Here is a 27,920-nt window from a genome sequence, read left to right on the forward strand (position 1 = left end):
TCTTTTTGTAACTATTTTAGCTTGCTAGCTCCAAACCCAAAAACTTTTTTTAATGTTGTGTGAGTCTACATATATAATAAATTTAAGGGTTTGGTTTGGAATCTTAATTTGAGAGAATATTTGGGTTTGATAAGTTTCTTTTAGAACTAATTTCGATGATTCGAACCATTTACATTTAAGGACTCATTAAGTAAAATATTTCTATAAAAAATCATAATGATTGGATATTGGTAGTTATATGTTTGAATCATATATTTAAAAAATGGATGACAAATATAATTTTAAGAATAGTCATCTATTTTTTATAATACAAATTTAATTCAAGGGTAAATTACACTAATGGTTTCTATAGTTTGGGGCTTGTGTCATTTTGGTCATTGAATTTTCAATTGTGACACATTTAATTCTGAATTTTGAATCTTGTTCCAAATAAAGACAATTGAAGATATCATTGAATTTTTCAAGGACAAAATCGTCAATTTCATAAAATATAAACTAATTTCACAAAAATAAATGTCAAAAAAATATTTTTGAATTTTTAAAAATTATTTCTACCCACTAAAGATAACATTATGTAAAATTGATAAATCTTTTAGGCATTTATTTATTTATTTTTACCAAATTATTTTTTATTATATGTTTGAACGATAATCATGTAATAAGTGATTGTTTTTGTTTTCATTAAATCTATTTTTTCAAAAGTCAAATATGGTGACAACTTTAATATCATTATGAAACCAATCTATTAAATAAAAAAAAATCTAAAACTAAAAACATTTAATATATTAATTATATCAATTACACATTAAAAATTTAACAACTATCCATTACATGATCATCATCCAAACATAAAATAAAAATTAATTTGATAAAATAAATAAATAAATAAATAAATGTCTAAAAGATTTATCAATTTTATATAATTTTATCTTTGATAGATAGAAATAATTTTTAAAAATGTAAAAATATTTTTTTTGACATTTTTTTTGGTCAAATTAATTTATATTTTATCAGATTGATGATTTTGCCCTTGAAATTAAATAATAGTATCTTTAATTGTCTTTATTTGGAACAAGATTCAAAATTCAGGATCAAATATGTCACAATTGAAAAGTTAAAGACCAACGTGACACGAGACCCAAACTATAAGGACTGTTAGTGTAATTCACTCTTAATTCAAACGTACATATGTTTGAATCATATTTATTTTAAAAAATAAACGATAAATATAATTTTAATAATTATTTTGATTTTTTAAATAAATATTCTCCTCAATAAGTCTTTAAATATAAATAGTTTGGATTGTCGAAATCAATCATAAAATAATCATACTAAACCCAAATATTCTCCTAAATTAAAAAGTCAAGCCCTAAATTTAAACCATCAATTAATAATGAGTAAAAAATCTTACTAGCCTTCGTTTGGCATGTCGAATTTTTTAATTTTTTGACTATTTTAATCATAAAAAGATAAAATAAACTTTTTAATCTAATAAAATAAAATATCACATCAAAATCATAACTATTTTATTTTTTCTCTCATAAAAGTCAAAAAAATCAAAAAATTTACCTCAAACAAGACTTTTTAAACACAAACTAAAATAACTAAAAAATTAAAAAACTAACTCACATCACAAACAAACTCAGTGTGTCCCGAAAGGGAGATCTATGCTCTCTCCCATTTGTTATTGTAAAATAGAAAATGGACTTCATATTGATTAAGCTTTGTAATTTTTTCTTATAATTATTATTTTTTTTCTACTTTAACCTTTTATCATTTTTGTAATTTTTTTTTTTGATTTTACTATCATAACTAACTTCCGTTTAAATTTTGAAAAAATGCCATGTAAATAGCTATGCCTCCCAAAATTTTAATATAATGTAATTTATGCCACATGACAGTTAATGTGTTATTTCCTATATAAAATTGGACAAAAATTGATTTTAGGAACAAACTAGAAAAAATTAAAAAGAGTTATACTAGAGATTTCAAATAATCTACCAAATTTTCTACCAAATCTCTCACATGGGTGTGGGATCCACACACACATGGATTTGTGAAAATCACACATCCATGTGAGAGGTTTGGTGAAAAATTGATACATTATTTAGGGTCTACAACATTTTCCAATTAAAAATGATAAGGACCAAAGTGATGAGAAGAAAAAAATCGAAGGCCAAAGTGGGAAAAGTATGAAATTTAAGGGGGGCAAAATGTCATTTATCCTAATACATTGTTTAGGATCGATAGGAGGAGAATAGGAAAAGAAAAGTTACACTATCAACCATAAAACTCAAATACAACATTTAATAAGGGTGGGTTTGATCAATTAGATTATGATTGAGTGATTAGTTTTTAGCACACCCAAGAATAAAAATAAATAAATAAAGGAAAATTCACAACTAAGACACAAAGACTACAAGCTAAAATACAATGGAGGACCCAGCAAAAATAAAAAATAAAAAAATCACAATGGAGGAGTTTGGGTGCCAATTTTATTATTATTATTATATTTTGAATAGATAGGGATTGAATGGTAGTTTGGTAACAAGAAGCAATCCTTTATTTATAATGATCATGATGTGTAATATGGTCCAAAACATGTAAGTTAGCACCACTGGGTGGTTGACCTACAAACTGGGCCACAAATGGCATGATCATAGCCATTGAAATCCTACATGTTCGATCTTTATAAACTCATTCTATTTCTACATAAATAATAACAAGCCACCCACTTCAAATAATCAAAAACCTGAAAGGTGATTTTTTTTTAGCGTCATGATATAATAGTAGAATCCAAACCCCCAAAATAGCTATATATATATATATATGTATCTATGTAATTGGCAACATAGACGCTATGATCTTAAGCTCTTGAAGTTAGAGACTCCTTTCCTACAAATTTCACAAATATGAGGAACTCACAACCTCCAATTGTTGTGGCTAGAAATGAGATAACAGAACATGAAGCTTACGTGCACAGAAGATTTTTATAGAATGGGATAGACGTGAGACAAAAGGAACATACTTGATAAGTTCTAACAATGGCATTATTCAATTTGCAAAAAAGAGCCTCCAAAAGCTCATCATCATTGTCATCATCAGAGGCATTGTTGTTACCACCGTTTTTTCTAATCTATTATCTATTTTACAGACCCAAAAGGACAATGGCGAAAATTTAAGACTGCAATTAGTTTATATATCCTTCTGCCTAAAGAAAAGAAAAGAAAAGAAAAGAAAAGAAAGGAAAGGAAAAGAAGGTGCACTATGCATACTAACCCTAACAAAACATTTTCCCCCCATCTTTTTCCAGGTGATGAAGTGCTCTAAAACAGTCTTCATGTATACAATCCCAATTTCCACATAATTTTCGACTAAACAATTGTCAAGAAACATGCTTACCAGTTGGGATCGCAAAATCAAAACCAAGCCGCGAGACCCTTTTGTGATGCTGGTTAGCTGACACCTGGCAGCATAGGAAAGAAGGACCAGTTCTTACCACCCTCCTTGCCAAGTACTTTCTCAGTGGCCCACCAGTCAGAACCAATAGCGGGCCTATCAGATTTTCCTCCATCTGCGTTGTCAAAATTGAATTCCTTAATAGAACCGAGGGTAATGGACCGGTGTTTCTGAGGCCGCTGCCCATCCTCCCCATCTGCAGAAGATTTCTCTGTCATCGTCGTGTCGTCTGATATTTCACTGAGATGGCCATCAAGACTAGAGGCCGCCTCTGTTGATTTTTCATCCTTTTCAGCAAGAACTTCTGCGTTCTCTACAGATGGTGATACAATCTTGGCCAATGATGACTCCTTTGCAATGCATCTGACAACATCTTCAGCTGTAATCTCAAAAGATACTCTATGATTAATTGCAGCTTCGTCATTTCGGTATCCATTGAATGAATTTGTGAGTGGTGCAATGTCGGAATTTTGTCGATTTAGAAGAAAACTGTCTCGAGATCTAGGTCTCACAGCATCGGGGGTCAATGAACCAGATCCTTGCCGGGACCCCCATTCATGGGCAGACAACTTGTCAAGGTTCAAAAGCTTGGGAGGATTGCCAATTCGAAACTGAAGGAACTGGGGACCACCAGGAGTGAATTCACGATCAGGAAAAGGCGATGAGGTGCCTGAACCAGAGATACCTGAACTGGGTGAGATCAAGTGGCCAACAGGGCTTCCAGGATAAAGTTGATAAGAATGGAATTCATATTGGGAAAACGGGAATCTCTGACCAGATTCACCATTTTGGTGATTGGGGTCGAGAAGCCGAGCAAATGGCACTTCAGGTGAGGAAGGTGTAGTCAACTGGACAGACTCAGGAGGGGGAGTAAAAGGAGCAGTGGATGGTTCGGTGGTGAAGGTAGAGAAGACTGGGGGTGAGACTAACTGGGTCTCATGGGCATAAGGTCCAACAGCAAAAATGGAGGCGGGACCGGGGGAGTACATACTGGCAGATATAGAGGTGAGGGATAGTAAGCCAGCTGGTGATTGTGTACAAGAAGGAGGTTCAGACTGAAGGAAAGACGCAGGAGAGGAGGGAGGTGCAATGAAGGGAAGTACTATAGAAGGTGATGGGGTTGGATTTTCAGCGGCAGGAACCTCTGTTCGTGGGGCTGTTGTTTCAGGAACAAGAGAAGCGTGTCCAACCTGCTTCCTGTGCTTGTGAGATCCAAAACACCAGTATATGCTCCAGCAGCTTCCCCATCTTCTTTTCTGCATTGGACCAAAGATTATGAGAACTTATAATTTTACAATAGGAAGCAATTCTAGAATTCTTTGTCATAGCAGGAACTTAAAAGACTAATATTGCATCATAATATTACACAGTAAGCTTCTGGAATAAGTGCTTATCAGTTTTAGATTTATCACACATGGCATATGAGATGATAAAACAAACACTATCTCATAATAATCAAGTTAAATGTTATGCAACTACAAAGCCATGATTTAGCCATGCCGTTCTAGCTATTTTAATTACCAAAACAAGGTAAGCATTGCATTGTAGAAAAATCAAGGAATGGGACACATGCTATCAAACACTTGCAATGCCTCTATGGGCTCTACTATCAAATACACAAACAGCACTTCATACATGCCTCTGTACATTAGAAGTTAACTGAGGGCATGTGAGCAAATTATTCAATGATGATTGATATCACATACATGTTGTTTTAGCTTCTGCACTATACAGACCACAGACCTTTTTCAATTTAGAAAAAGAAACAATAATTCACCAGTTAAAAGGTCAGTTGGATGTGATCTAAGATCATCTGATAGGACAGTACAGGTTTGATTATTTATAGCAATGCTCTGTAATTCTTCCCATTTCAGAAACCAAGCATTCTCTGCAGACTGCCTGCAAGATTTCTAACTTTTTCTGTTCTTTTATGTATAAAGTTAATGTCCAATTACATTTTTAATAATGATTATTACTAAAAAAAAAAACTTATCACTAGGAGTTTCAGTGACAATTTCATGTCTATATTCTGGATATGCTAGTTTTTCAGCAGTGCATGCCATGTTGTAGAATTGTTCAGGACACTGCAGAATGTTGGAGCTGTCTGTATACATGTGTGTCTGTGTCTGCGCCTGTCTGTCCTCAGGGGTTCTTAATATTGGTGCTATTTCCCTCGGTTAAGTCACTCCTTTGTTTCTGGTTCCTTTTTTTGGTACTTTTTACCTTTTTAGTCAGTTCCTCCTCCTCATACACAACTTCTGCATGGATAGGTAGGGAAGAACAAGATACAAAAATCACAAAGTGACTTCTAGAATAGGAAGCCAGTTTGTTTAGGGTTTTATGGATACTGAGCAATAATAATGAGATACCATTTGTGTGAAAAAACATTGATTTTATCCAAACTGGATGTAGTTAGGGCAATTTTCATGTTTCTAAATTGTTTCTTTGACTTGGACAATGGTAAATAAAATTAAAGTAGGGAGGAATTAGTTAAAGTCAAAGACGCAGATATATGACATTTGATTTCTTTGAGTGGGTGTGCTGGTCAAATATACTCCTTTCTTTGTGAATGCTTAAACCCTAAACCCTGTTAAAAAAAAGGACGCAATTTTGCATCTTCTGGTCCAAAGATTCTTTTGACTTGAATACTTACGGTTGACACTAGTGCCATGCCCAATAACTTAGACCAAGCACCACATGCCTTATTTTAGTTTAATGCTGGGGGCTACACTAGCTCAATTTTGATAGTAATCAAGTCGACTTCTGTTTTGCACGCTCAGTTTGCTCTTGTTTCAGAGATATTGATCAAAGTCTCAAAGATATTAGCTTTAGTATGGTCCACGAATTAGTCCTCATAGAGTCAGATTGAGCAAAGTCATGATTTGTGTGCAACAAACCATTCCCCAAAAAAAAAAAGCGACAACCCATCTACTGGAGTGGTTGCCTATCAATTTGTGAACTAATGGTTGGTTAATCAGTCAAGCCTCTTAACAAATTACTCTAAAATATAGAGTTGATTACTAGATAGTAACTTTTGAATACTTGATTTGTGTTAATAAACTTTTCCTATGGTCCAAATGTTAAAGAACTTAATGGTAAATTTTTATCTAGGTCAGTTAAAGCTGATTTTTTGTTTTCATTTATTTTTAACCATCCCTATTAGAGAAAATGCCCACAAGTTTCCACACCTCCACAGCAAACAAAAAGAAAGGGGTAAGAAAATCAACCAAATGGCTATAACCTACAATTGCACAATATTGATCAAGATAATATCTAAATTACTAATATCAAATAAAAAAATAAATAAGGTTTGCACAAAAGCACATCCTATAAATGATGTGCAGAAAGCATAGAAGGGTTATAAACTTATAGTTAAACAATACATATACTGAATTCATGACAACCATGATCAACTCAAAAACTGATCTTCTTTTTCTTGGCAAAGTAATCCTCAAGCTCATCTTTCTCAATCTGAGTAAGGGCCAGTCCTCTTGCTAAGCCAGAACAAAGCCAAAAAAAAAAAAAAAAAAAAAACTGAATTTCAAATTTAATAACAGAATGATGTACCAGAAACAATCAACTCTACAAGATTGGAGCGAATCAATAAATCTTTCTATTGTAAAATAAACAAGATTTTCATACGAAATTTGGAAATTAAGCAGCTCGATCCATCATCATGAGAAACTACAACAGAAATCATAATAAAGATTCAATCTTCCATGAAGTAACACAATGGTAACCGCACAAAAACCTCAAAGAACTGCAACTTCAGATCCAACGCAAGCTAAAACCATGGACTTGCTCAGAATCACAGGTCAACTATCGATGACCGAATAGAACAATACAAAAACAACATCGCAGCGCAGCGAAAAAGACAAATAGAAAGCGTTAAAAGAATCATAATTTCCAAAAACTACAATCAAACAAAGTGAAATCGATCAACTGACAATGATCACATATAATCAGCAGATCTCGAATCCAATGAATCAGATTTCACAGAGCCAATCAAAATTCGAAACTCAATAGATTCAAAGTCCAATCAATACAAAACAAATAATTGAATGAGTCGAATTGAATTGTTTACCTGAATTGGAGCTTGAGGCACACGATTCTCAGCTGATGCGATCGCAGTCGCAGCAGCGCTTATAGTATCCAGAGTGTTGTTGCTCGCACCTCTCATCTCTCTGTTTTTCTCAGTCAAAAAAATTAACCTAATTTTCACTAACAATCGTTCTTTCGTTTCATTTCCGATCGAGAAAAGCCTGCAACTTTCTCGAGAAAATCGAAATCTCGAGTCGGAAAATGAAACAGAAAATCAGAGAAACCTCAATGCTCGTTTATTTATATATCATAAAAAATTCTTTTTATAAGATGATGTAACTATCGATTTTGAGGTCAAACACGGGAAGGACTTTGATTTCTCGATTATTATGATTTTTAGGCTATGGTTTTTGTAGGGGAATAAATATAAGTACTATGATTTTGTAATGAGGAGCGTGATAGGTGAAATTATTTGAATACCCTTGTGGTGAAATGAATGTTGGTAGTAGAGCAGGATAGTTATTTGGCCCACCTGAAACACTTGTACATTGAATGATTTACCTTCTTGTTTGTAAATGCTCACACCAAATGAGCATTCCATTTTTAATGTGGTTAGCTAGGTTGTGTAAGGTGGGTAGATATATTGAGATTTATGTTTTTAGATAAAATTATGCGTATTAATTTCTTCTCCAGTCTGATTAATAATAAGTTAATCACGCCGAAATTAAAGAATTCATAAGAAATTACTTTGTTACAACTTAAACTCAAAATCGAATCCTGATTTCATATTAATTTTGAAATCAAATTGGTTAGTTTTGTCTGTCTTATATATTTTTAATTGTGATTTCAATATGTCAATTTTTGTTCAAAAAAATATTATTGTAATTATTTTTTGTTTATTACGAAGTTCTTTCTTTTTCTTTTTTTAAATGATAGGACTTTTTTTCTGTCAATATTGTGTTTGTTGATATTGAATTTATGTATGTTGTTGAATCATCATAACTGTAGGTTTTATACTATAAATATGAGATATTCTATTCCTTGTTCTAAAAAACAAACATCAAAACTAAAGTGTGTTTTTTATAATAATAATTATTATTATTTTATTGAACTTTAATTCTCTCCAATCCATATAGGTAATGAGAATTTTCATTATATATATAATGAGTATGAAATATAAATATAAATTTATAATTAGTTCAAATTAAAAAAGATCATCACAATCCTATTTGATTAATGTAATAAACAACACAACAATTGATGACATTGAAATTGTATAATGCATGCAATAATTGCCCCGTTTATGATTCATTTGACAAAACTTATTTAACTTAAAATATAAAATTTTATGCATACTGCAAATATCATTTATTTTTTAAAATATAAATGTATTTAATTTTTTACTTTAAATTAAATAAAAAATGTGAAAAGAAAAATAGTTATAAATACTATAAAATATCATTATCATATAATTCTGATATTAAGTCTTCTATGAAAAATTATGAAGGAATATCAATTTTCATATATTATTAATTTGCTAAATCCAAAGGGTAGTTTTGTCCTAACAAGGGGACCACAACTGTTAAAATATATAATAATTGAATAGTATGATGGTTTAATGTAATTAATTTTGGGGGTGGGGTGGTGGGTGGTTAATTATTGTTTGGTTACCGAGAAAGCTCGATTAGTGTTGTGTGCACGTGTGGTCATCCACTTTCTCGATGGCTTTTCTTTCCCCACTGCGTAAATAAGGCTTTGGCCCCACCACCAACCCTTCAGAAAATTCTCCCTCTTTTTTAACCGCCCCCTTAAAACTAACTTGCATGGTTGCTTCATCATCTCTCTAAATCATTCCCTTTTTATTTTTTATTTTTTTAAAATTTAAAAAAAGAAAAGAAGTAACTCTCAATTTTTAACCCCTTTTTTATGAACTTTTTGTGAAAATAATGCATAAGAAACATGAAACCCCCCTCCCCCTCTTTGGCATGACTCTCTTTCTCAACTAATATTTTTTAGGATGTGGCTTTTATTTCATGAGAGAAAAATTCAATTCGGTTGAATTCAACTTTTATATTGTGAATAAATTTTCAATAAAAAAATATGTTAATTTGATAATCATAATTATATAATTTACTTAGAATTATTCATGTTGTTTTGAAAATAATTACACTATTTTAAAGATAAAATTAATAAAATTATATTATTACGAGATTAATCTCAAATCATTATAGAAGGGAGAAATTTTTTTAAATTTTATTATTGTATGTTTGTTGCACATCTTTCTCTATTCACATTGGGAGTAAATATTTTACTTTAGGATCTGGCTTGTGTTAGGGACTGTACCATGTTGTTAGTTTATTTGGACTCATGATACACTTGTATGAATTGGTTCTTTCACCTAGAAATAACAATGGGACGGGGCGGAGACTACACTCATGGCAATAGGGCATTGTCGGGGACGACACTTCTTGTTCCCGATTCCTGAAAGTGATAAATTCTTCGTCCCAGCCCTTGATCCCCAGCGAGGAGCCCATCGCCGCCCCCGTCCCCTAACGGGAATCGAGTATCTCCGACTCCGAAAAATCCCCAAATTACAGTAGCATATCGGATTTTTTTTTTTTTTTGATTCAAATGAAAGATTAGCAGTGATCTCTAAATATCTTCAAATTCAAATTCAAAAATAACATATCTTCAAATTCACAGTGATTTTGTAAATAATATATCTTTAAATTAAAAAATAGTATATTTGTCAATATATCCTATTTAAGCTCCATACAAAAGATATTCAAATAACATATTCAAGGTCTACTCAATAGCATATTTGTCAACATATTTTCAACATATTCAAATAGCATATCTGTCAACATAATTTCAACATATTCAAATAGCATATCTGTCAATAGGGATGGCAATCTGTCAATAACATATCTGTCAACATATTCAAATAGTATATTCCATCCAGCAGCCCACATAAAGGAAAATTGAGCAAGTTGCAAAGAGAATAATTAGTCCCAAGCACAGCCTGTAAGGGATAGGCTACCCAAAAAAAAAAAAAAAAAAAATCCATTACAAAATAAAAAACCAAACCCGTTGTGAAAAAAAAAAAATAATTTTGTTTCTCCGATACTCTGACATAACCGCACCACAACTTTCATCATCGCTTTCAACTTGAATTCTTGTTAAATAACAAAAGGAAAAAAATAAATAATCAATACTAATAATAAGATGTAAAAAATGTTAACAATTAAAACAAAAAAGATGACAACTAATACAAAAGTGACGTACGACTCATCCGAGTCGATCTCATCATCATCATATATAGTCGCATAGCCCACCGATTTCAATATTGAATTTCCTAAAAAGTAAAGAATATAAATTCAGTATTGAAATTCCATGGTAATATAAAAGTGAAATAATAATATGTAGATTTGATAAAATAATAATATAAGTGCCTTTCATCTCTGCACCCCACAACCAACTTTGTGCACACATTAATGCTTCTAATGTGTTTGGATGAACTCTACTATGATGTGGACTCACCAATCTTCCACTAAGTACTAAATGCTGACTCAAAAGCAACAATAGATACATGAATAGCTAAAATATCCCTACCTATTGCTTGTAAGCTCAGATACTTTGGTCCATTGACTTTCCACCAATTCAAAACATCAAAACCTGAAGTTCTTGGCAAAATACCATCTTCTAGATAATGGTCCAATTCTAATCTTACATTCTTCATTTTTTTACTTATTTTTCTACTAATAAACAAATAATATTCTGAAATGGTCTTTGTAACAATTTTTGGATAAATAAAAGAGTCACTAACAATATCGATCTCCATACCAACTTGGTGTTGATACTCTTGCAACAAATCTGACAAACCCTACCAACTTCATCTTCAACTTTGGCTCCATAACGTTTTTCAAAATAAAACTCCAATACACTCATCTTATACCTAGGATCAAGTACAACAACAACTCCAATAACATCATATTTCACTAACCAATATTTATCAAAATTTTCCACCATTTTTGATGCCATTATTCTAATCACTTCAATTTCACAAGAGAGCCATTGAGACATTGTCATCTTAATCTCACATAAAGCTGGGAAACAAACATTGGCTGTGAGATACTTAGTACCAGAAAATAACTTTGTGATAGAAAAAAAATATCTTAAACCTCCCACTAATCTCTCTGGCAAGCTTCCATTCTTCCTCACTTGGCACGGTCTTATATTGAGGCTCTCTATTTTTCAACAGAAAAAATACATCCTTATACAATGAGGCAGTCTGAAGCATCAAGTAGGTTGAATTCCACCTAGTTGCACAATCAAGTCCTAATTTCTTAGTATGTGGATTACGCAATTGATTGACTGTTTTTTCAAATTTTTCTTGTCTTTTTGGTGTTACTGTCCAATAAGCTACACTCTCCTAAATTTTCTCCACACCCACTCGTATGACATCCAGTCCATCTTTTACAATCAAATTCAAAATACAAACACAACAACACATATGAAAACAAAGTATCACCTAACAAAAGTGATGTATTACTCAACTTATCTATCAACATAGTAATCATGACATCATTTGTAGAGCAATTATCAATAGTAACAGTAGAGATCTTTCTATCAATCTTCCAGTCCATCATACACTCAAGCAAAGTATCACATAGAATTTCTTTTGTGTGTGGGCATGGAACATAAATAAACCTAAAATATAATATTCATGAACAAGTATTAATAACATGCAAATTGAACTGAATAAGGTTGAACTTTTAAATGATTTGCAAATTTGCAAATATATACCTCAAAATGTGACTTTGTAATGTCCATGAATCATTAATAAAGTGTGCGGTGACAGCCATGAATTTTTTCTTTTGATTGCTAGTAGTCTACATATCAGTTATGATTGCCACCTACTTTTATTATGCTCCATCAAACACAATGTCTTCACCCTTTTATAATCATAAATTTTTAAAATATCATTCTTCATCGTATTTCGAGGAGGTACTTTAAAAAATGGTTGAAGTGCTGTTGAATATTGTTTAAAACCAACATGATCTACAATAGAGAGGGGATATTCATGCAATATTATGGCATGTGACAACTTTTTCCTAGCAAACTCTTGATAAAAAAAATATAAGAATTCATTTTTGGACTCTTTCTATTAAAGTTATTAGTTAAAACTTTTTGCCTCATGTCCAACACACATCCATGCCCTAGATTATCAACACACATTTTGGGACTCAGTTTATGTGTATCCATGACAAAATAGGAAAAAAATAAAAAATAAAAATAAAGGTCGAATAGAGTAACAGAACTCAAATATATATATATATATATGTATGTATATACACTCAAATCGAAATCCCCAGATCTAGTTTCACGAGAGAGAGAGAGAGAGAGAGAGATACCCTTTCAAAATCAGTGGTGATGGAGGATCAGTGGTGAGCAATAGCCGTCGTGTGTGAGAGAGAGAGAGGGAGGCGAAAGCCTATACAGCAGCAGCGGTGAGGGAGCAGAGAGAACATCAGCGATGAGAGAGAGAGCAGCAGCAGCAGCCTTGTGTTTGTTTGTGTTGTGTGTGTGACATTATGTCAACCAAACCCTAAGCACACACATATATGTAAACAGGGACATAAGTATAATTTTACATAAACGGAACCGGCCCAGGTTTGGGGCTTAGATATGTATCACCATCTCTGGCCCAAATATCATTGGGGATTGATTTTTGAATACTATTCCCAATCCGCCGGGGATATTTTTCGGGAAAACCCTGCTCAATTTGGGGTTAGGGAGTCGGGTTCCTGTCGAATTAGGTTCAAATTGACATCCCTACTTTCATCTCTTTAATGTGTAAATTATTTTAAAAAATAGAATTGACTGATTTGATGATTCTACTCATTGTCATTAAACAAGCGCACAATAAATATAATTTTAAAAATATATTATTACATAATTATGACGAGAATATATAAAATATTTTTTTAATCAATAAATAGCTTTTAAATCATTAGTTTAGTATATATAGCTTTTAAACTATATTTTAGTATTACAGTATTACATGTACCATAAAGCTTAAATCATTAGTTAATTATTTAATTACTTTTTTTTTTTTTTTTTTTTTTTATTACATCCAAAAAAAGGCTAGCAAGTCATTGCAAATATTACTTTGTAGTTTATATGTATACTTTCATCTTTTATCTTTTAAGGAAAGGAGAGACTTTTTAAACTAACCTTTTTCTTTCTTTCTTTACCACTTGAGTGCATATCTTTCATTAAGATTAGCATTTGGGCATTTCCATGGGTATCAAAAAGGTTGAGTCATTACAACTTTAGCTTGTGGGTCCACCACAACATGCCACAACTAAATATTTATTTCACACATTGGAGGCCTAGACGGCTCTAATAATCTGTGGACCTACCCAACACAATACATATGTGTCCTTGTGGAGGGTGGTTGATTGATATGAAAAAATGATGCAATTTAAATAATAAAAAAAAGCAACATATAATGTGTATATTGATTAAGGCATCATCATGTTGAAAGAAATTTAAAACCTTGCTTTTGAGTTTAGTGTTGCATAGTCTTTGGAACCAAATCCATTTGAAAAGGGGAAAGAAAATAAAATGTTTCAAAAAGTAAATTATTGTTTTCGTGTTTGGAACTAATTATAATTTGAAGAAATTCATTTTTTCTTTTTTTACTCTTGGGTTTGATGAAGGATTTGTTTGGTGTAATGTTTTTGAAGGTGAAAGTTGATCATCAGATTATACTGTAGAAGTTAAAAGCACACCACTCCCAACTTCTAAATAATTAAATTTTTTTTTTCAACAAATAAGCTCATATTTTGTATACCTATTTATCTGTTTAATATTGGATTGAATTTTTTTACTCAAATTCAATATTGGGTTTGAAAGAAGAAAAAAAAATAAAAATAAAAACCTGGTATATAATTCCACCTGAGGGTTTAAAAAAAAAAAAAAAAATTGATGAAATTATAGAACTAAAACTATCATATTAAACTAATATATATATATATATATATATTTAACGTTAAAAAAAAACCTAATATTTTTTATGAATAATTTATGTACAAAAATTAATAAAAATAAACAAATCAAAGCATAAGAGTAGTACTCAAAATGAGTCCAGAAGCTCCGACTCGATGAGATAAACCTATATATATATATATATATATGCATATTTATGTCTTTGCGGTGTTGCCTTTTCAATCATACATGAGGAAAAATATAGAAATTTATATATCATTTGAAAAGAAGATTAGTTTTTTTTGTTTTGTTTTTGTTTTTGTTTTTAAGCAACAAAATCGTTAAATTTTAACTTGATATAACGTCAACTTTTTTTTTTTTTTTTTTGAATTGTTCTTGGCACTCCGATGCTTTTTATTTTTATTTTTATCATATATATATATATATATATATATAAAATCTTCATAGATTCCTGTTTATCTTTGATGATATAACTAGATTAGATATAATAATATAGATACACGCTATATATAGAGTGAAGTCCGGCAATGGTGTGGATGTCATGGATTTTTTATTCTAAAAATGCCTACTATAGTTTTAAAACAATTCACCATGAAAAAAATATTCAGATCATCAAAATTTTAACTGTTTATCTTCTATTTTTCTTAATCGCGTGTATTTACACGTACATCACGTGTGTACCAACGGTTAATATATATATATATATATATATAATGAAGAAGCAAGTGGAAGTGTGATTCTACGACTATGAGAGACATAATACGTATACATACACCAATATATCTCTATATATATACACGAGTAGCATTGACTGATGTGAGTACATATTTACGATATGAATGAATGTCAACATAAACAATATCATCAACACCATCGAACTATTTTTATTATATCTTCTTCTCCGTACTTGCCCTCTAATTATTGCTTTCATCGAATTTGTTTAATATTGTAATATCTTCCAAATCTGGTGTGGTCATGTGAACATAAATTTCTTGGTCAGCTGTTGTTGTAAATCGAATTTTTAAAGTAACCTATTGTTGTAAATCAAATTTTTAAAGTAAGATTTATTGAAGGAGTTTGCAGTCACCACATTAAGTAAAGAATACGACACACTATAAAAGAACGAGTTATAAGTTGAATTAAGATCAAATATAACCTACGCTAGTATGAGATTAAATCGACTACTGCTTTCTAGTTCAAACTATGAAAGCAAAGACCTATGGTTCTTTCTTTTCTTTTTTTTCCAGATCAATTAGTAAGAGATTATTTATATACACGAGGAGAATTATATCAAATTAAACATTCATAGTTCAACAATGCAAATCTATAAACATATAATAAGAAGAAATAAACTCAATCCCCTAACTTTATAATTAGAAACATACAAGTATAGAGAGGGGCTTCAAAAAATTTCAACATGGAAAAAAAAAATTCTTGATGTTGAGAGATACAGAGGTATTAGCTGTGTTCTAAGGTGGTTAAGATGTGATCCATTATTCCATGGCACAAATTTTAAGCTCAATAGTTATTAGTTATTAGTGTGTTTGGATTTTAAATGTTGAAGAAAAAAAAATCTTTATTTTAATTAGGTTAGGAAAATGAGATGAAAATAAATCGATATTACTGAAACAAACAAATCATTTTTATTGTTTAAATTATCCATAGAAATTAACTTAATTTCATTTTGTTTAACAAATCCAAGATTCAAAGAGTGTTGGGGAAAAAATGACAAAAAGACAAATTTCTCAAGCAATAGTCCATCACTTTGTTGAGAGCTAGACAAATTTATTTGCTCCCACAACAAATGTCATAATATAATCAAATTTCTATCATGATTTTAAATAACAGTATAGAAATAAAAATCAATATCAGCAATATGAACATATATATTGTGCAACATCAGCTGATATATCAATAATTATTAGTATTATAAGTCTAAAATCCCAAGATAAGCAAATATTTAAAACCTAACAACTAGTTTAGCTCCAACAAAAACAAACTACGTAGTTTATTGCCGCGCACACACAAAAATTAAAAAAAAATAAAAATAATAATAATAAAACCCCATTTAAGCAGCTAAGCTTTTTGAGGCAATCTCAAATACATTTTCTGAAAGTCCATTGTTGGAAATGATCATCTCCAACTGTGCCTGTCAAAAGCAAAGCAATTTTTTACTTTTTACAATGTTAAAAGAATCATAAGGAACTATATATCTCATCAAAAACTAAAAAAGTAAATTGGGGAACTATATATCTCATCAAAAACTAAAAAGGTAAATTGGGGAATATGGACAGTGTAATCATATATTCCTTTTTGGCATGTTTGGTTGAGTTTTCAAAACTTGTTTTTTAATTTTATTTTATTTTTTTGAAAAATTGAAAATTAGCTTGACAAAAATAAACACTAAATATATTTTTAAAAATTATTTCCCCAAAGAAGAGGAAACCATATAAAATAATTACTATTTTTTCAATTTTTTTTCCACCAAACTAATTTTTGAAAATTTTTCAGTAAAAAAATTGTGAAAACTCAACCAAACCCATAAATTTTCTCTCTCTTTGGTGCAACTTACTAGAACTGCTTAAGCTAAAAAAGTTGACTTGAAAACTAGGAGAATGATACTTTTAACTTCTTCATGATTATCACGCTTGAGAAAAGTTACACCAAACAAGCTCTATGTATCATCAATCAAAAACCAGTGCATTTATGCGTAAGGGATGCCTAGCAGTAAGGGCAACAGCTTCTTACCTTGGCAAGGCTTTGTCGGGTTTCATCATACCGCCTCCATCGAGAGAAGGCAGACACCATGCGGGAGGCCACCTGCAATCCGTGGACACATTTAATTATCTCCAGCACACAAGTAATCACAATAGCCGATGGTTAAAGAGAATTCTCAGATCAAACCTGAGGGTTCAGTTTGTCCAACTGCACCACGAGTTCTCCCAAGAGTTTGTACCCTGAGCCGTCTTTAGCATGGAAATTCACAGGAGACCCGCAAAATCCACCAATAAGCGAATATACCTGCCCCACAACCAACCCAACACTCAGTATTAACTTCTATGGAGAGAGAGAGAGAGAGAGAGAGAGAGAGAGAGAGCACCTACCTTGTTTGGATTACGCAGTTCAAAAGCAGGATGGTTTAGGAGGTTCTTAATTTTCTCAACATTCCCAGGAATGTCTGACATGGCTTGAAGGGCAAACCATTTATTCACAACCTGGGGAAATGGAATAAAATGAAATTGCACCACAGAAACCACAAAAACAGAACAACTTTTTTTTTTGGGGTGGATAATGTGAATCTCAACAAGGACAAAGAGTAAATCCTGTAACAAATTGTACACATATTCAATATATGCGCTTATTAATATTTAAGAAGTTTAAATGGTTATAAGTGTCAGAGAGGAGTTCATTAACAAAAGTTGCTAAAAGCAAATATTAGCATTACTAAATTTTATTTTGTGAGGCTTTCTTCATCTTATCTCAACCCACGCACCATATGAACAGAAAGAAGATTTGCTAGGTTAGGGTACTATTGAGTTTCAAAACATGGAACCCCTTCATCAATAGACTTTAATTCTAGGAGTTCAATCAAATAGTCGCACATTTCAGAATCACATGAAAATTAGTAAAACCCTAACCCAAGGGACGACATTTCAATTCAATTCAATTTACATAATTTATTAGGAATGATGATAAACTCAAGTGTCCTGTGAAAGTTTTCATGATATGGATCATGAAAAAAATTTCATTACAATTATGAATTTCCTGGGACATTTGATGAGTTAGAAATGCTAATTTACACTACAATTATAAAAGATAGATCATGTTTGTCTGGGCCTACTAGTTGCTATGGAGTTGATTATTGAACTGCTTGTGATTAAAAATTAGAAAACAAAATAATAGGGACAAACAGGGAATTAAGTCTGAAAAGCTAGTCCTCTTGTATAATAGGGAAAATTACTGGTCTTTGTAATTTATAATATGATAAATTAATAATGACAATAATTCTAATAATGACGCATCGTTTTAAAGATACGGAAACCAACTTAGCAGTTCACTAAGCACTGCAAGTACTCAATAAGGGAAGAATTTCCAATCAGAACTACTAAGAAATAGGCTTACCAAGAAGTCATGCTGCCACTTGCTATAGAAGTCAGCTAGAACATCGTCACGTGTTTTTCCAGGGTTTTGGGCAATGGCCGCAAGAGCTGCAAATTGTTCTGTCATATTTGTGGCAGTTCTATATTCATGGAATGCAAGCTCGGTCAGTTCTGGATCATCAAGTGACGCAAGATATCCTGCAAACAAGACAATACATAAATGTGATTAGTTACACAAATTTCTATGATAAATCAAAAATATCATTAGATAACAATTTTCTACTACAGCCATTTTGAAAAGAATGACTCTAAATAACACACCTAGGGCAATGTTCTTAAGAGCACGCCTCGCCATATTCGGATGGTTAAACTCATACTTCTCCGAGCTTCTGTTGTTTTTGACCTGCAAAAGCATGCAAGCCAAGTTGATTTGAAAACCAAGATAAAAGCAAGAAGTGAAAGAGAAATATAAGTAGTCTTATCTTCATACTAGAACTGTACGCACACTAACGTGTGGAAGAAATTGTGAGTGAGAGTGGAGAGAGACAGAGTTGTGTGTAGTGAATGGCAGTTGTTGGTTTAGTGATTTACTTTTTGGTCCTTACAGCAATTGCTAAATGTAGTACTGCTGTGGGTATTTTGGGAACCAAAATTGTGTGACGAAGTTGTCATACCAAGCAAATAGTGTGCTTTATATAATAGTATAGATAACAGATAACTCCTCAAAGATGCATACCATGCTCAGAAACTCTTCTTTCAGTTCAGAAGCAAGCTTCTTTTTGATGAAAGATCGGACGGCATGAACAGCATCGGGATCTGCAACTTCCATCATGTCCATGATCTCTCCTTCACCCGGTAGAGTTACTGCCTTAGCAATGAATTCCTGGATAATATCAGGAATTAGTTTGTGCTTGTGCAATCATTTTTGCCTCCTTGGAAAGTAACCCAAAAAGGAGGGGGGGAGGGGGTGAATAATACCTTGTCTAAGCTCGAGTCACAGAGTATGCATTTCAACCCGTGCACAAACTGTGGATTTAGAGCCAATGGTTTATTTTGTTGGAAATCAGCAGCTAGGCTGAGCATCAGCTTCCTTGCCAATATCTGTCCAGCTTCCCAACTAAAGTACGAACAACCAGTTATTAAATTCTTTCGATTATTTGCTCAACTAGAAGATAGAAGAGAAAAGTACTCTTACCGGTTGAACTCATCTGAATCATGAGCAAGAAGGAAAAACAGATCACTGTCATTGAGATCAGAGTCAAGTCGGATAGGAGCACTATAACCCCGCAAGAGAGACGGAATTGGCTGCTCAGATATATCAGAGAACACAAATTCTTCTTCTTTCTGCTTATCATCAACATGAGGTTCAATTATTATGGCAGACAAAGTAGAGACATATATTCCTCATGATTAGCATCTTTCACTAATTGGTAGCCCTAATTCTTAGATTCCACTTGATAAGTGTATGACGTAAGTGTCCGACATGTATAATTAATCGCAAATCAAGTGCCCGTGTCACACACTTGACACTTGATGTGTATGACATATGTGTCTGACCTGTCTAATTAATCACATAATATTTATTGTACCATATGAACAGCATAAAACTAATATTTTCCATAAAATGTTTTATGTTATTTTTTATAAAAGAAAAATATTGATAAATATGAAATCTAGCCATATCCCATTGCCCTTGGATATAGGAGTTGGAAGTATCCGACACTTGGTCCTACAACCAAGACCCATACATGAATCCATGTAGCATAAGATACAAGGTGCTGATACTAGTTCCTCATCACGACAAACATTAAGAGCTAAACAAGATGGAGCCCATAGAGGTGTTGAATTGACCTTAGTTATTTTAAGAACTGTAGTGTGGCCAGGCAGATCATAACGTGCGACAGACTCCAACTTTCCATCATGATACACAGAAGAAAAAGCCATGTCCTTGCCACTTGAGTCCAGCAAACCGACTGCCACGGGAATGAACATGGCTTCTTTCACTGCCTGCCCTGGGGTTGGTGGCACCTCTTGACTGCAAAAACCCAATAAAAAAACACTTTATTTATGATATAATGAACCTCAATACAGAGAGGCAGAACACGAATCAAATTCTCAGAATATATACCTAAACTTCAAAGAATAAGTACGAGCTTCAGCATTGTAGTATGAAGTAACCTTCACAATAGGTGTTCCAGCTTGGGAATACCTGTCATTTTTTGTTCCAATCAAAAGCATAAGCATCAGAGCAAACAGAAAGAAATTTAAAGCAAAAGAAAATCGATAAGACAACATACCACATCAGAAAATTAGCAAAATCTGCATCATTTGCATCTCGCATGGCAGCAAAGAAGTCTTCACACGTTACAGCTTGCCCGTCATGCCTCTTGAAATATAGATCCATGCCCTGAAATGGGAAAAATAAGTGTCTACCAAATTCACGCAGACAAAGCACCCTCACATGTAAAATAAAAAAATCATATATGACTCATTTTAAACTCATTTGTATACTTTTCTGAATCCTTGGCTCCCCAATAAGGTCTTGTACATCCTGACAACTTCAGCTCCCTGATACGTGAAATCCAAAAATACACCAGTGATGAGTTAAGTATTGTTGTGATCCATAGAGAGAGAGAGAGAGAGAGAGAGAGAGAGAGAGTACAGGTTAGATAGTTCAAACCTTTTCATACACCTGTAAACAAGAAAATGGGAAGACAAAAGAAAAAACAGTTAAGGGCCTTTCAAGAAAATGGAAAAGGAGAATGAAAATAAGAAAGTAAGACAAATTGCTAAAAACCTTACCGTCACTGCAAGTTGAAGCCAGTGGATGTCCCAAATTAGCCATCACATCCAATATAATAGCACAAGCGATGACCCAAATGTTCAAATATGCCAAATCATTAGCAAAGTACAATTCTTAAATCGCCAAGATAATTTAGGTATAAATTAAATTAAATAGCAAAAACCCCTTATCCAGAAGACATAAAACAGGAAACTTGCCTGTGTAGAAGTTGTCCATCTGTTAAGAGAAAAATAATAGAAACAACGTGAACACAGCTTACAAGAAAATAGTCAATAAATCTAGAGTAAGCTACAAGCTTTAGAAAGAGGAGTTATTTATGGAAAAAATTATAGACCTTAATGTAAGAATGTGGTCGTACAGGATGAGCCATGGGACCAGCATCCTAGCAAAACAAGACAAAGGTTAACACTTAAATGCAGCACAATATGTCACATTCGATAATAAGGAAAACAAAAGCACAATCAAATGAATTGAGTAAGATGCTTGAATGATTAACACTTCAGATATTCAACTGCATTATTAGCAGCCATATAAACAATTAATGTTACATAGCAAGACCAAAAGCGCCACTAGATGGTTGTTTGGTGGTGGGAATACCTGTGGGAACTGATAATTTCGAAGCTTTGAAACATCAGCAATCCTCTTTACTGTACGGCTCCCCATGTCAGATGAAAATTCCTGCCAAACGAACAGAAATTAGAGATTTGCAAACTCAACCAAACAAGAAATACTTTCAGTGTTTCAATAGTCGCTTGATAATTGAATGTGTGCCCAGACCTGATCGCGGAAAACCGTGAGACCTTCCTTCAGACTAAGCTGGAACCAGTCACGACATGTCACTCTGCAGTACAAAGGCATAAAGAGTTTTATACAAAAGAGAGAGACTCAAAATAAATAAAGAAATAAGTTATACAATAGCTTAACAAGTTATAATAATTCAAATAAAAAATGGCAATATAAGCCAACCTGTTGCCGGTCCAGTTGTGGAAATACTACAATATACACAAGAAATAAAAACCCGAATCACTACAAATCTAAATAAAAATAAATAAATATCCAAACTTTATGCTCCTTATGAAATAGATGACATACCTCATGGCCAATAACTCCTAAGATTGCAGCATAATCTGCATCTGTAGCAGTTTCTGGAGATGCTAGGACAAGCTTGGAATTGAATAGCTGTTGACAACAAAGTCAGAAAAACTTTGTAAAAATATTGAAGTATATTATTGATTGATGTATTACAAGATTAATTAATTACAATTCCTATACAATCTATATATAGAAGAAAATGTGGTAGTAGGTGTAATGGAGGTGATAGTGGGTTAGGTGAAGTGGAGTGTGTGGTGAAGTGGAGGTAGGTGAAGTGGAGTGTGTAGTGGAGTAGGTGAAGGTAAAGATGGGAAATTCTAACAGCCCCCCGCAAACTCAAGGAGGAGAGAAACTAACCAACTTGAGTTTGGAGAGAGTAACAAAACAAGAAAATACATAAAAATAAAAAAGGATAGGAGACACTGTATGGTCGTGTCAGACCGTTGGTGAAGACACTGTATGGGGTGTCATAACGTTGTAGAGGACACTGTATGGTGGTGTCAGACCGATGTAGAAGACAGTTTATGGGGTCATGTCGGACCGTTGTAGAAGACAGTTTATGGGGTCATGTCGGACCGTTGTAGAAGACAGTTTATGGGGTCATGTCGGACCGTTGTAGAAGACAATGTTGTGACAGTTTACGGAGTCTTGCTGGACCCTTGTAGAAACTAACCGGAATCAATGTCGGGACAGTTTACAGAGTCTTGTCGGACCCTTGTAGAAACTAACCGGAATCTATGTCGGGACAGTTTACAGAGTCTTGTCGGACCCATAAAGGAGCTAACCGGAATCAATGTCGGGACAGTTTACAGAGTCTTGTCGGACCCATAAATGAGCTAACCGGAATCAATGTCGGGACAGTTTACAGAGTCTTGTCGGATCCCTGAAAAAGTTGCACCCTCAAAAGGTGTGCCCAAAGTTGTCAAAAAGGCGTGCCATCAAAAGGCGTGCCCAATTCATCAAAAGGTGTGCCATCAAAAGGCGTGTCCATTTTATCAAAAGATGTGCCATGAAAAGGCGTGCCAGTGTGTCGGGCGGCAAGAGGCGCGCGATGCGCGTGGCTGCCTCGGCTATTTAACCATGACAGAGCCTGAGGCCGAGGCAGAAGCAAAAAAAAACTGCGAAATCCTCTGTAAAACTCTTCGTTGTGCTGAGAGAGAGAGGCTATAACACTGTTGTGCTGAGAGAGAAACTCTGTAATACGCTGTAACACTCTGTTGCCCAGAAAAAATGGCCTCGTCCTCGTCTTCCCGTGGACTGCTCACCCTCTTTCCCGACCTCAACGAGTCAACGAGAGAGAGAACTGGTGCGGTGGCACTGGAACCTCAACCAAACACCGCTAGGTATACTCCGTTGAACTTTCCGATGCGGTCTGTGGAGCAAAGAATGGCAGTGCTGTCGGATGTGGAGGCCAATCAGTATACTTTGAAGGTATGTGTGGAAAGCATGACGGCGGTCACAAACCTGTCGAACCGGCTGCAGAGTAGGACAAATGAGGTGCAGCAGTTAAACTCCTAACTGGCTCTGCTCCAACGCATGTATAAGGATGCGCGAGCAGAGATAAGTGTGCTGAAGGCGGAAAATAAGGAACTGAAGCGGAAGGCCACCGTGATGTTCCGATTTGGAGGACCGCCAGATGCTGCAGTGGAGGAGCAGACTGGAGGCAAAAAGAAGAGGCCGGCGGCAGAGTAGAGAAGAAAAATCCCACTGTGGGTGTGGATGTTTTGTGTTGGTTTGTTTTTTTTTTTTTTTTTTTTTTTTTTTTTTTGTAAAATGATGATCGGGATGAGCCCCAACATGAATAAAATGAGTGTGGTAGCAGTTCGTCTTCTTCCTTGGTTTTTGTTTTTTTATTTTTATTTTTATTTATTTATTTATTTTTTTTATTTTTTTTGAATAAAATAAATAAATAAAAAAAATAAAATAAAAGAAAAAAAAAAAGTTGAGTGGAATGGGAGGTGGTGGGAGAGTGGAGTGTGTGCCCATGTGCACGTCTGCCGAGAGGGAGAGAGAAAGAGCCCCTTTTTGTTTTTTTTTTTTTTTTTTTTTTTTTTTTTGTTTGTTTGTTTGTTTTTGTGTGGGGAAGTGAATGTGTGAAACCGTGTGAATGGTTCACATGGGCTATCTCCCGTGTGTGATAAAATAATAAAAAGAATGTTGTGAGTGTTGTGTAGCTCCAAAAAAAGGGCTGGCTGTCATCGCCTTCTGGGTATGATAGGAGAGAGAGAGAGAGAGTCCAAGACCAAGAAAGGGAAGGGAAGCATCTCTGGTAGTGGAAATTACTACATAATGGATTAAAAGGCTATGTTTCCGGCAGTGGAGAACAGTGGTCCACGCCGGTAGATTCTGTTTCTTGGCGACCGATCTGTCGAGTTTGAGGAGGTGTCGGTGGAGACGCCTGGCGGACGAGGGGGGGTGGCGCCGGCGCCGGAGGTGGCGAGGCAGACGCTGAGGAGGCCGGAGTGAATCAGCCGCAGTGATGGGCGATGTCGCCGTTGGTGACGCTGGGTTTTGATGTGGCAGCGAGGTCGATCTCGTCGTTTGTGTCGGCGTCGCAGCCGGTGGGTGGTGGGGTGGAAATTAGGCCCCTGTCGCCGGCGGTGTCGGGAGCGACATTTGGGACGAAGAAGTCGAGTATGGCTCCGGCGAGCAAAGACGACGACGATTTCTGCAGATCGTTGCTGCTACTGGGGCCTCCGGCGAACCATGCTTGGGCAGTTTTCTGCATATTTGTAGAATTTTGAAGGACGGAATGGAGAGAGACGACTGTGATGATCGAGAGTGAGAGACTGCCGAGAAAGACTGAGAAACAAGCTTTGATGTCTGATCTGTCTGATTGGCGAGGAAGAGGAGGAAGACGCTGGCGACTATACATGACGCTACGTTTGTACGGCTTCTGCTTCTTCGAGATCTCAGGTAATGAGGTTGAGGTTTGTGCACTGGTATGTGGGTGGAGGAAGGAGAGAGAAAATTTGAAAATTTGGGTTTGTCCGGCGGACGGCCAAGGTGAGGCTGCCGCCCGCCGGTGAAGCGGAATCACTAATTTCTTAACCTTGCTCTGATACCATGTAAAAATATTGAAGTATATTATTGATTGATGTATTACAAGATTAATTAATTACAATTCCTATACAATCTATATATAGAAGAAAATGTGGTAGTAGGTGTAGTGGAGGTGATAGTGGGTTAGGTGAAGTGGAGTGTGTGGTGAAGTGGAGGTAGGTGAAGTGGAGTGTGTAGTGGAGTAGGTGAAGGTAAAGATGGGAAATTCTAACAAACTTCAATAAAATGAAATGTTAGATGTACAACAAAGAGCTAAATACTTTTCAGGAAGCATACGTTCAAGCTCTTGTTTTCCATGGCTCCCCTGGCAGTCATCAATACATGAAACAGAATTAGTAATTTAAAACAAAAAACAAAGAAAAGAAAATCGCAAAGCACATAAAATATTAGGAAAAAAAGACATGAAATTACACAGTTGTTGTGACTTACATGTTAAAATCTGGAACAGCCACAATATTGAAAAGATCCAAGTCATACTCGAGACCAAAAACCTGTATGGAAATACGAAAAGATCAGAAAGCACACTTTAGCATCAAAATCAAGTAGATAGATCAAAGATTACACCAAGAGGACCATTTCAAAAAAAAAAAAAACTGACTTCCTCATCCCATTTCATAGCTGCCTTGAGAGAATACATGGCATGTACAGTCTTGGGTAGGTCGTGTGCCGGAGTCCAGATCCTAAGAGATACGTTACGACCTGAACGAGTCGTAAAGATGTCATCTCTGCTCTCCAACTGTCCAGCAACTAAAGCAAAGAGATAACAAGGTTTCTTGAAGGGATCCTCCCAAAGAGCATAATGTTTACCACCCTGTGAAGCAAAAATTAAACAGTTCTAAGAATATAATACTTCAACATGTCTAGATGAATTTAAAAAAAAAGAAAAGAAAAAAGAAAAATCACCTCAAGGCTTCCTTGCTCTATGAGATTTCCATTAGACAACAACACAGGGTATAATGACTTATCAGCTTCAATGCGACAAGTGTATTTTGCCATTATATCAGGACGATCCTGATATTGCAAATGGAAGTCATCAATTCAGTATAAAACAGATTAACATCTCGCTATACAAGTAACTAGAGATTATCAAAGCTCAATTATGAACCTGATAGAATGTAATTTTCCGGAAACCCTCTGCTTCACATTGCGTACAGAAATTTCCAGATGACTTGTAAAGCCCCTGCAGCAACAAGTATCAATGTTGGAATGGAAAAGAGTAACATACATGGGGGTTAAACTGGGGACATGGAAATTATTGCTTCACCTCTAATGATGTGTTCACTTGTGGATATATCTCATTAACAATTTCCAGTGTAAATTTACCACTTGGTGGTGATGAGAGTATCAAATGGCGAGAATCTAAGCAGAATTCTTGCTCCTGGAAAATATCAAAAATTTACAGTCAGAAAATGCAAGGCCAATTTAAAGAACAAACTTGTGAAAGAAAATTTTGAACCCAAACGTCGCATAAACTTTAGCAACTTACCTCTAATATTCACACACACATGCATGCATGCTTGTGTATATTCCAAATAAATTAAGGTATAAGTAAAAACAACAAATGATGAGGTAACAAAAATACGGTGAAAACATAAACTATAAAAAACATCTCTGGCCATAATTCAGAAGAAACAATGGAGAGCAATGAGTAAAGAAGCAACATTGATGAATTAATGCGTAAGAGAGCAATTGATACGATAAAATGGAAAACTTTAGCAAGAATTTCATACCTTCAGGTCCTTGCTGTTGACCTTAATTGAAACCAGCTTCAGATCTAGCCCATCCAAGACTAGCGGAGAAGAAGAACCTGTTCCTCAAGATAAGGCTATAATAAGAATCTATTTGAAGAATGGAAGTAGCAAAAAGAAAGAAAGAAAGACAATGGGGCTATTTAGTTCTTTCTACACAGAAGAGTGAGTATTACTATACCATTTTAAGTAATCCAACATTTTTATGCAGTTAATACAAATACTGCCCAGAAATATTAAAGAAACATAAACTCCTGTTTAAGACATTATACAATATGCAAGGCCAGATGAAATATTACCTTCAACTCTGGAGTAGACAGCTATTTTTGAACAGACAATAGTTTTCTCTTCACCCAGTGAAAATTTCAAATCCACCTGAGTATTCATAATGATGGGAAGAAACCAAAATGTCACCACTATCCAATATCGATTTAGATAAGTATTTATTTTTTGATAAAGTAATACGTTGATGAGTACACATACCGTATCAAAGTAATAATCAGGCAACTTGTAATCTTTTAGAAAAATTTCTTGGGGCATGTCCATTTTGGCTTCTTCAACTTGCTTTTGGTAAGGGTTCTGTTGCAACTGAACAAATTA

The 27,920-nt window shown here is 34.2% G+C and overlaps 2 protein-coding genes across 3 annotated transcripts; both read right to left on the reverse strand.

Annotated features, from left to right (window-relative positions):
• Window positions 1-3,025: 3,025 nt before the first annotated feature.
• On the reverse strand, window positions 3,026-8,077 carry LOC114257375 (uncharacterized). 2 transcript variants are annotated; one of them, XM_028197138.2, is made up of 3 exons: window positions 7,544-7,915; window positions 6,864-6,953; window positions 3,026-4,715 (listed from the first exon to the last, which is right to left on the reverse strand). In XM_028197138.2, the coding sequence occupies exons 1-3, from the start codon at window positions 7,637-7,639 to the stop codon at window positions 3,456-3,458; spliced, it is 1,446 nt and encodes a 481-aa protein (XP_028052939.2). In that variant the 5' UTR covers window positions 7,640-7,915; the 3' UTR covers window positions 3,026-3,455. The 2 variants fall into 2 exon arrangements, with proteins under 2 accessions (XP_028052939.2, XP_028052940.2); XM_028197139.2 differs by lacking the exon at window positions 6,864-6,953 and having other exon boundaries at window positions 7,544-8,077.
• An 8,326-nt stretch (window positions 8,078-16,403) lies between these two features.
• LOC114257376 (puromycin-sensitive aminopeptidase) lies at window positions 16,404-27,891 on the reverse strand. The gene is made up of 29 exons (XM_082896127.1): window positions 27,804-27,891; window positions 27,620-27,695; window positions 27,303-27,379; window positions 26,837-26,950; window positions 26,678-26,752; window positions 26,476-26,583; window positions 26,171-26,383; window positions 26,002-26,063; window positions 25,849-25,876; window positions 22,510-22,596; window positions 22,384-22,409; window positions 22,195-22,258; window positions 22,015-22,095; window positions 21,752-21,799; window positions 21,615-21,633; window positions 21,417-21,421; window positions 21,126-21,182; window positions 20,912-21,021; window positions 20,743-20,823; window positions 20,466-20,649; window positions 19,810-19,958; window positions 19,593-19,731; window positions 19,351-19,497; window positions 18,936-19,017; window positions 18,637-18,812; window positions 17,619-17,729; window positions 17,419-17,535; window positions 17,263-17,334; window positions 16,404-16,663 (listed from the first exon to the last, which is right to left on the reverse strand). The coding sequence occupies exons 1-29, from the start codon at window positions 27,864-27,866 to the stop codon at window positions 16,583-16,585; spliced, it is 2,652 nt and encodes an 883-aa protein (XP_082752253.1). The 5' UTR covers window positions 27,867-27,891; the 3' UTR covers window positions 16,404-16,582.
• Between the last annotated feature and the right edge of the window lie 29 nt (window positions 27,892-27,920).

Source organism: Camellia sinensis, chromosome 11 (genome assembly GCF_055761805.1).
Source record: "Camellia sinensis isolate YWXY chromosome 11, ASM5576180v1, whole genome shotgun sequence".
NCBI lineage: Eukaryota > Viridiplantae > Streptophyta > Magnoliopsida > Ericales > Theaceae > Camellia > Camellia sinensis.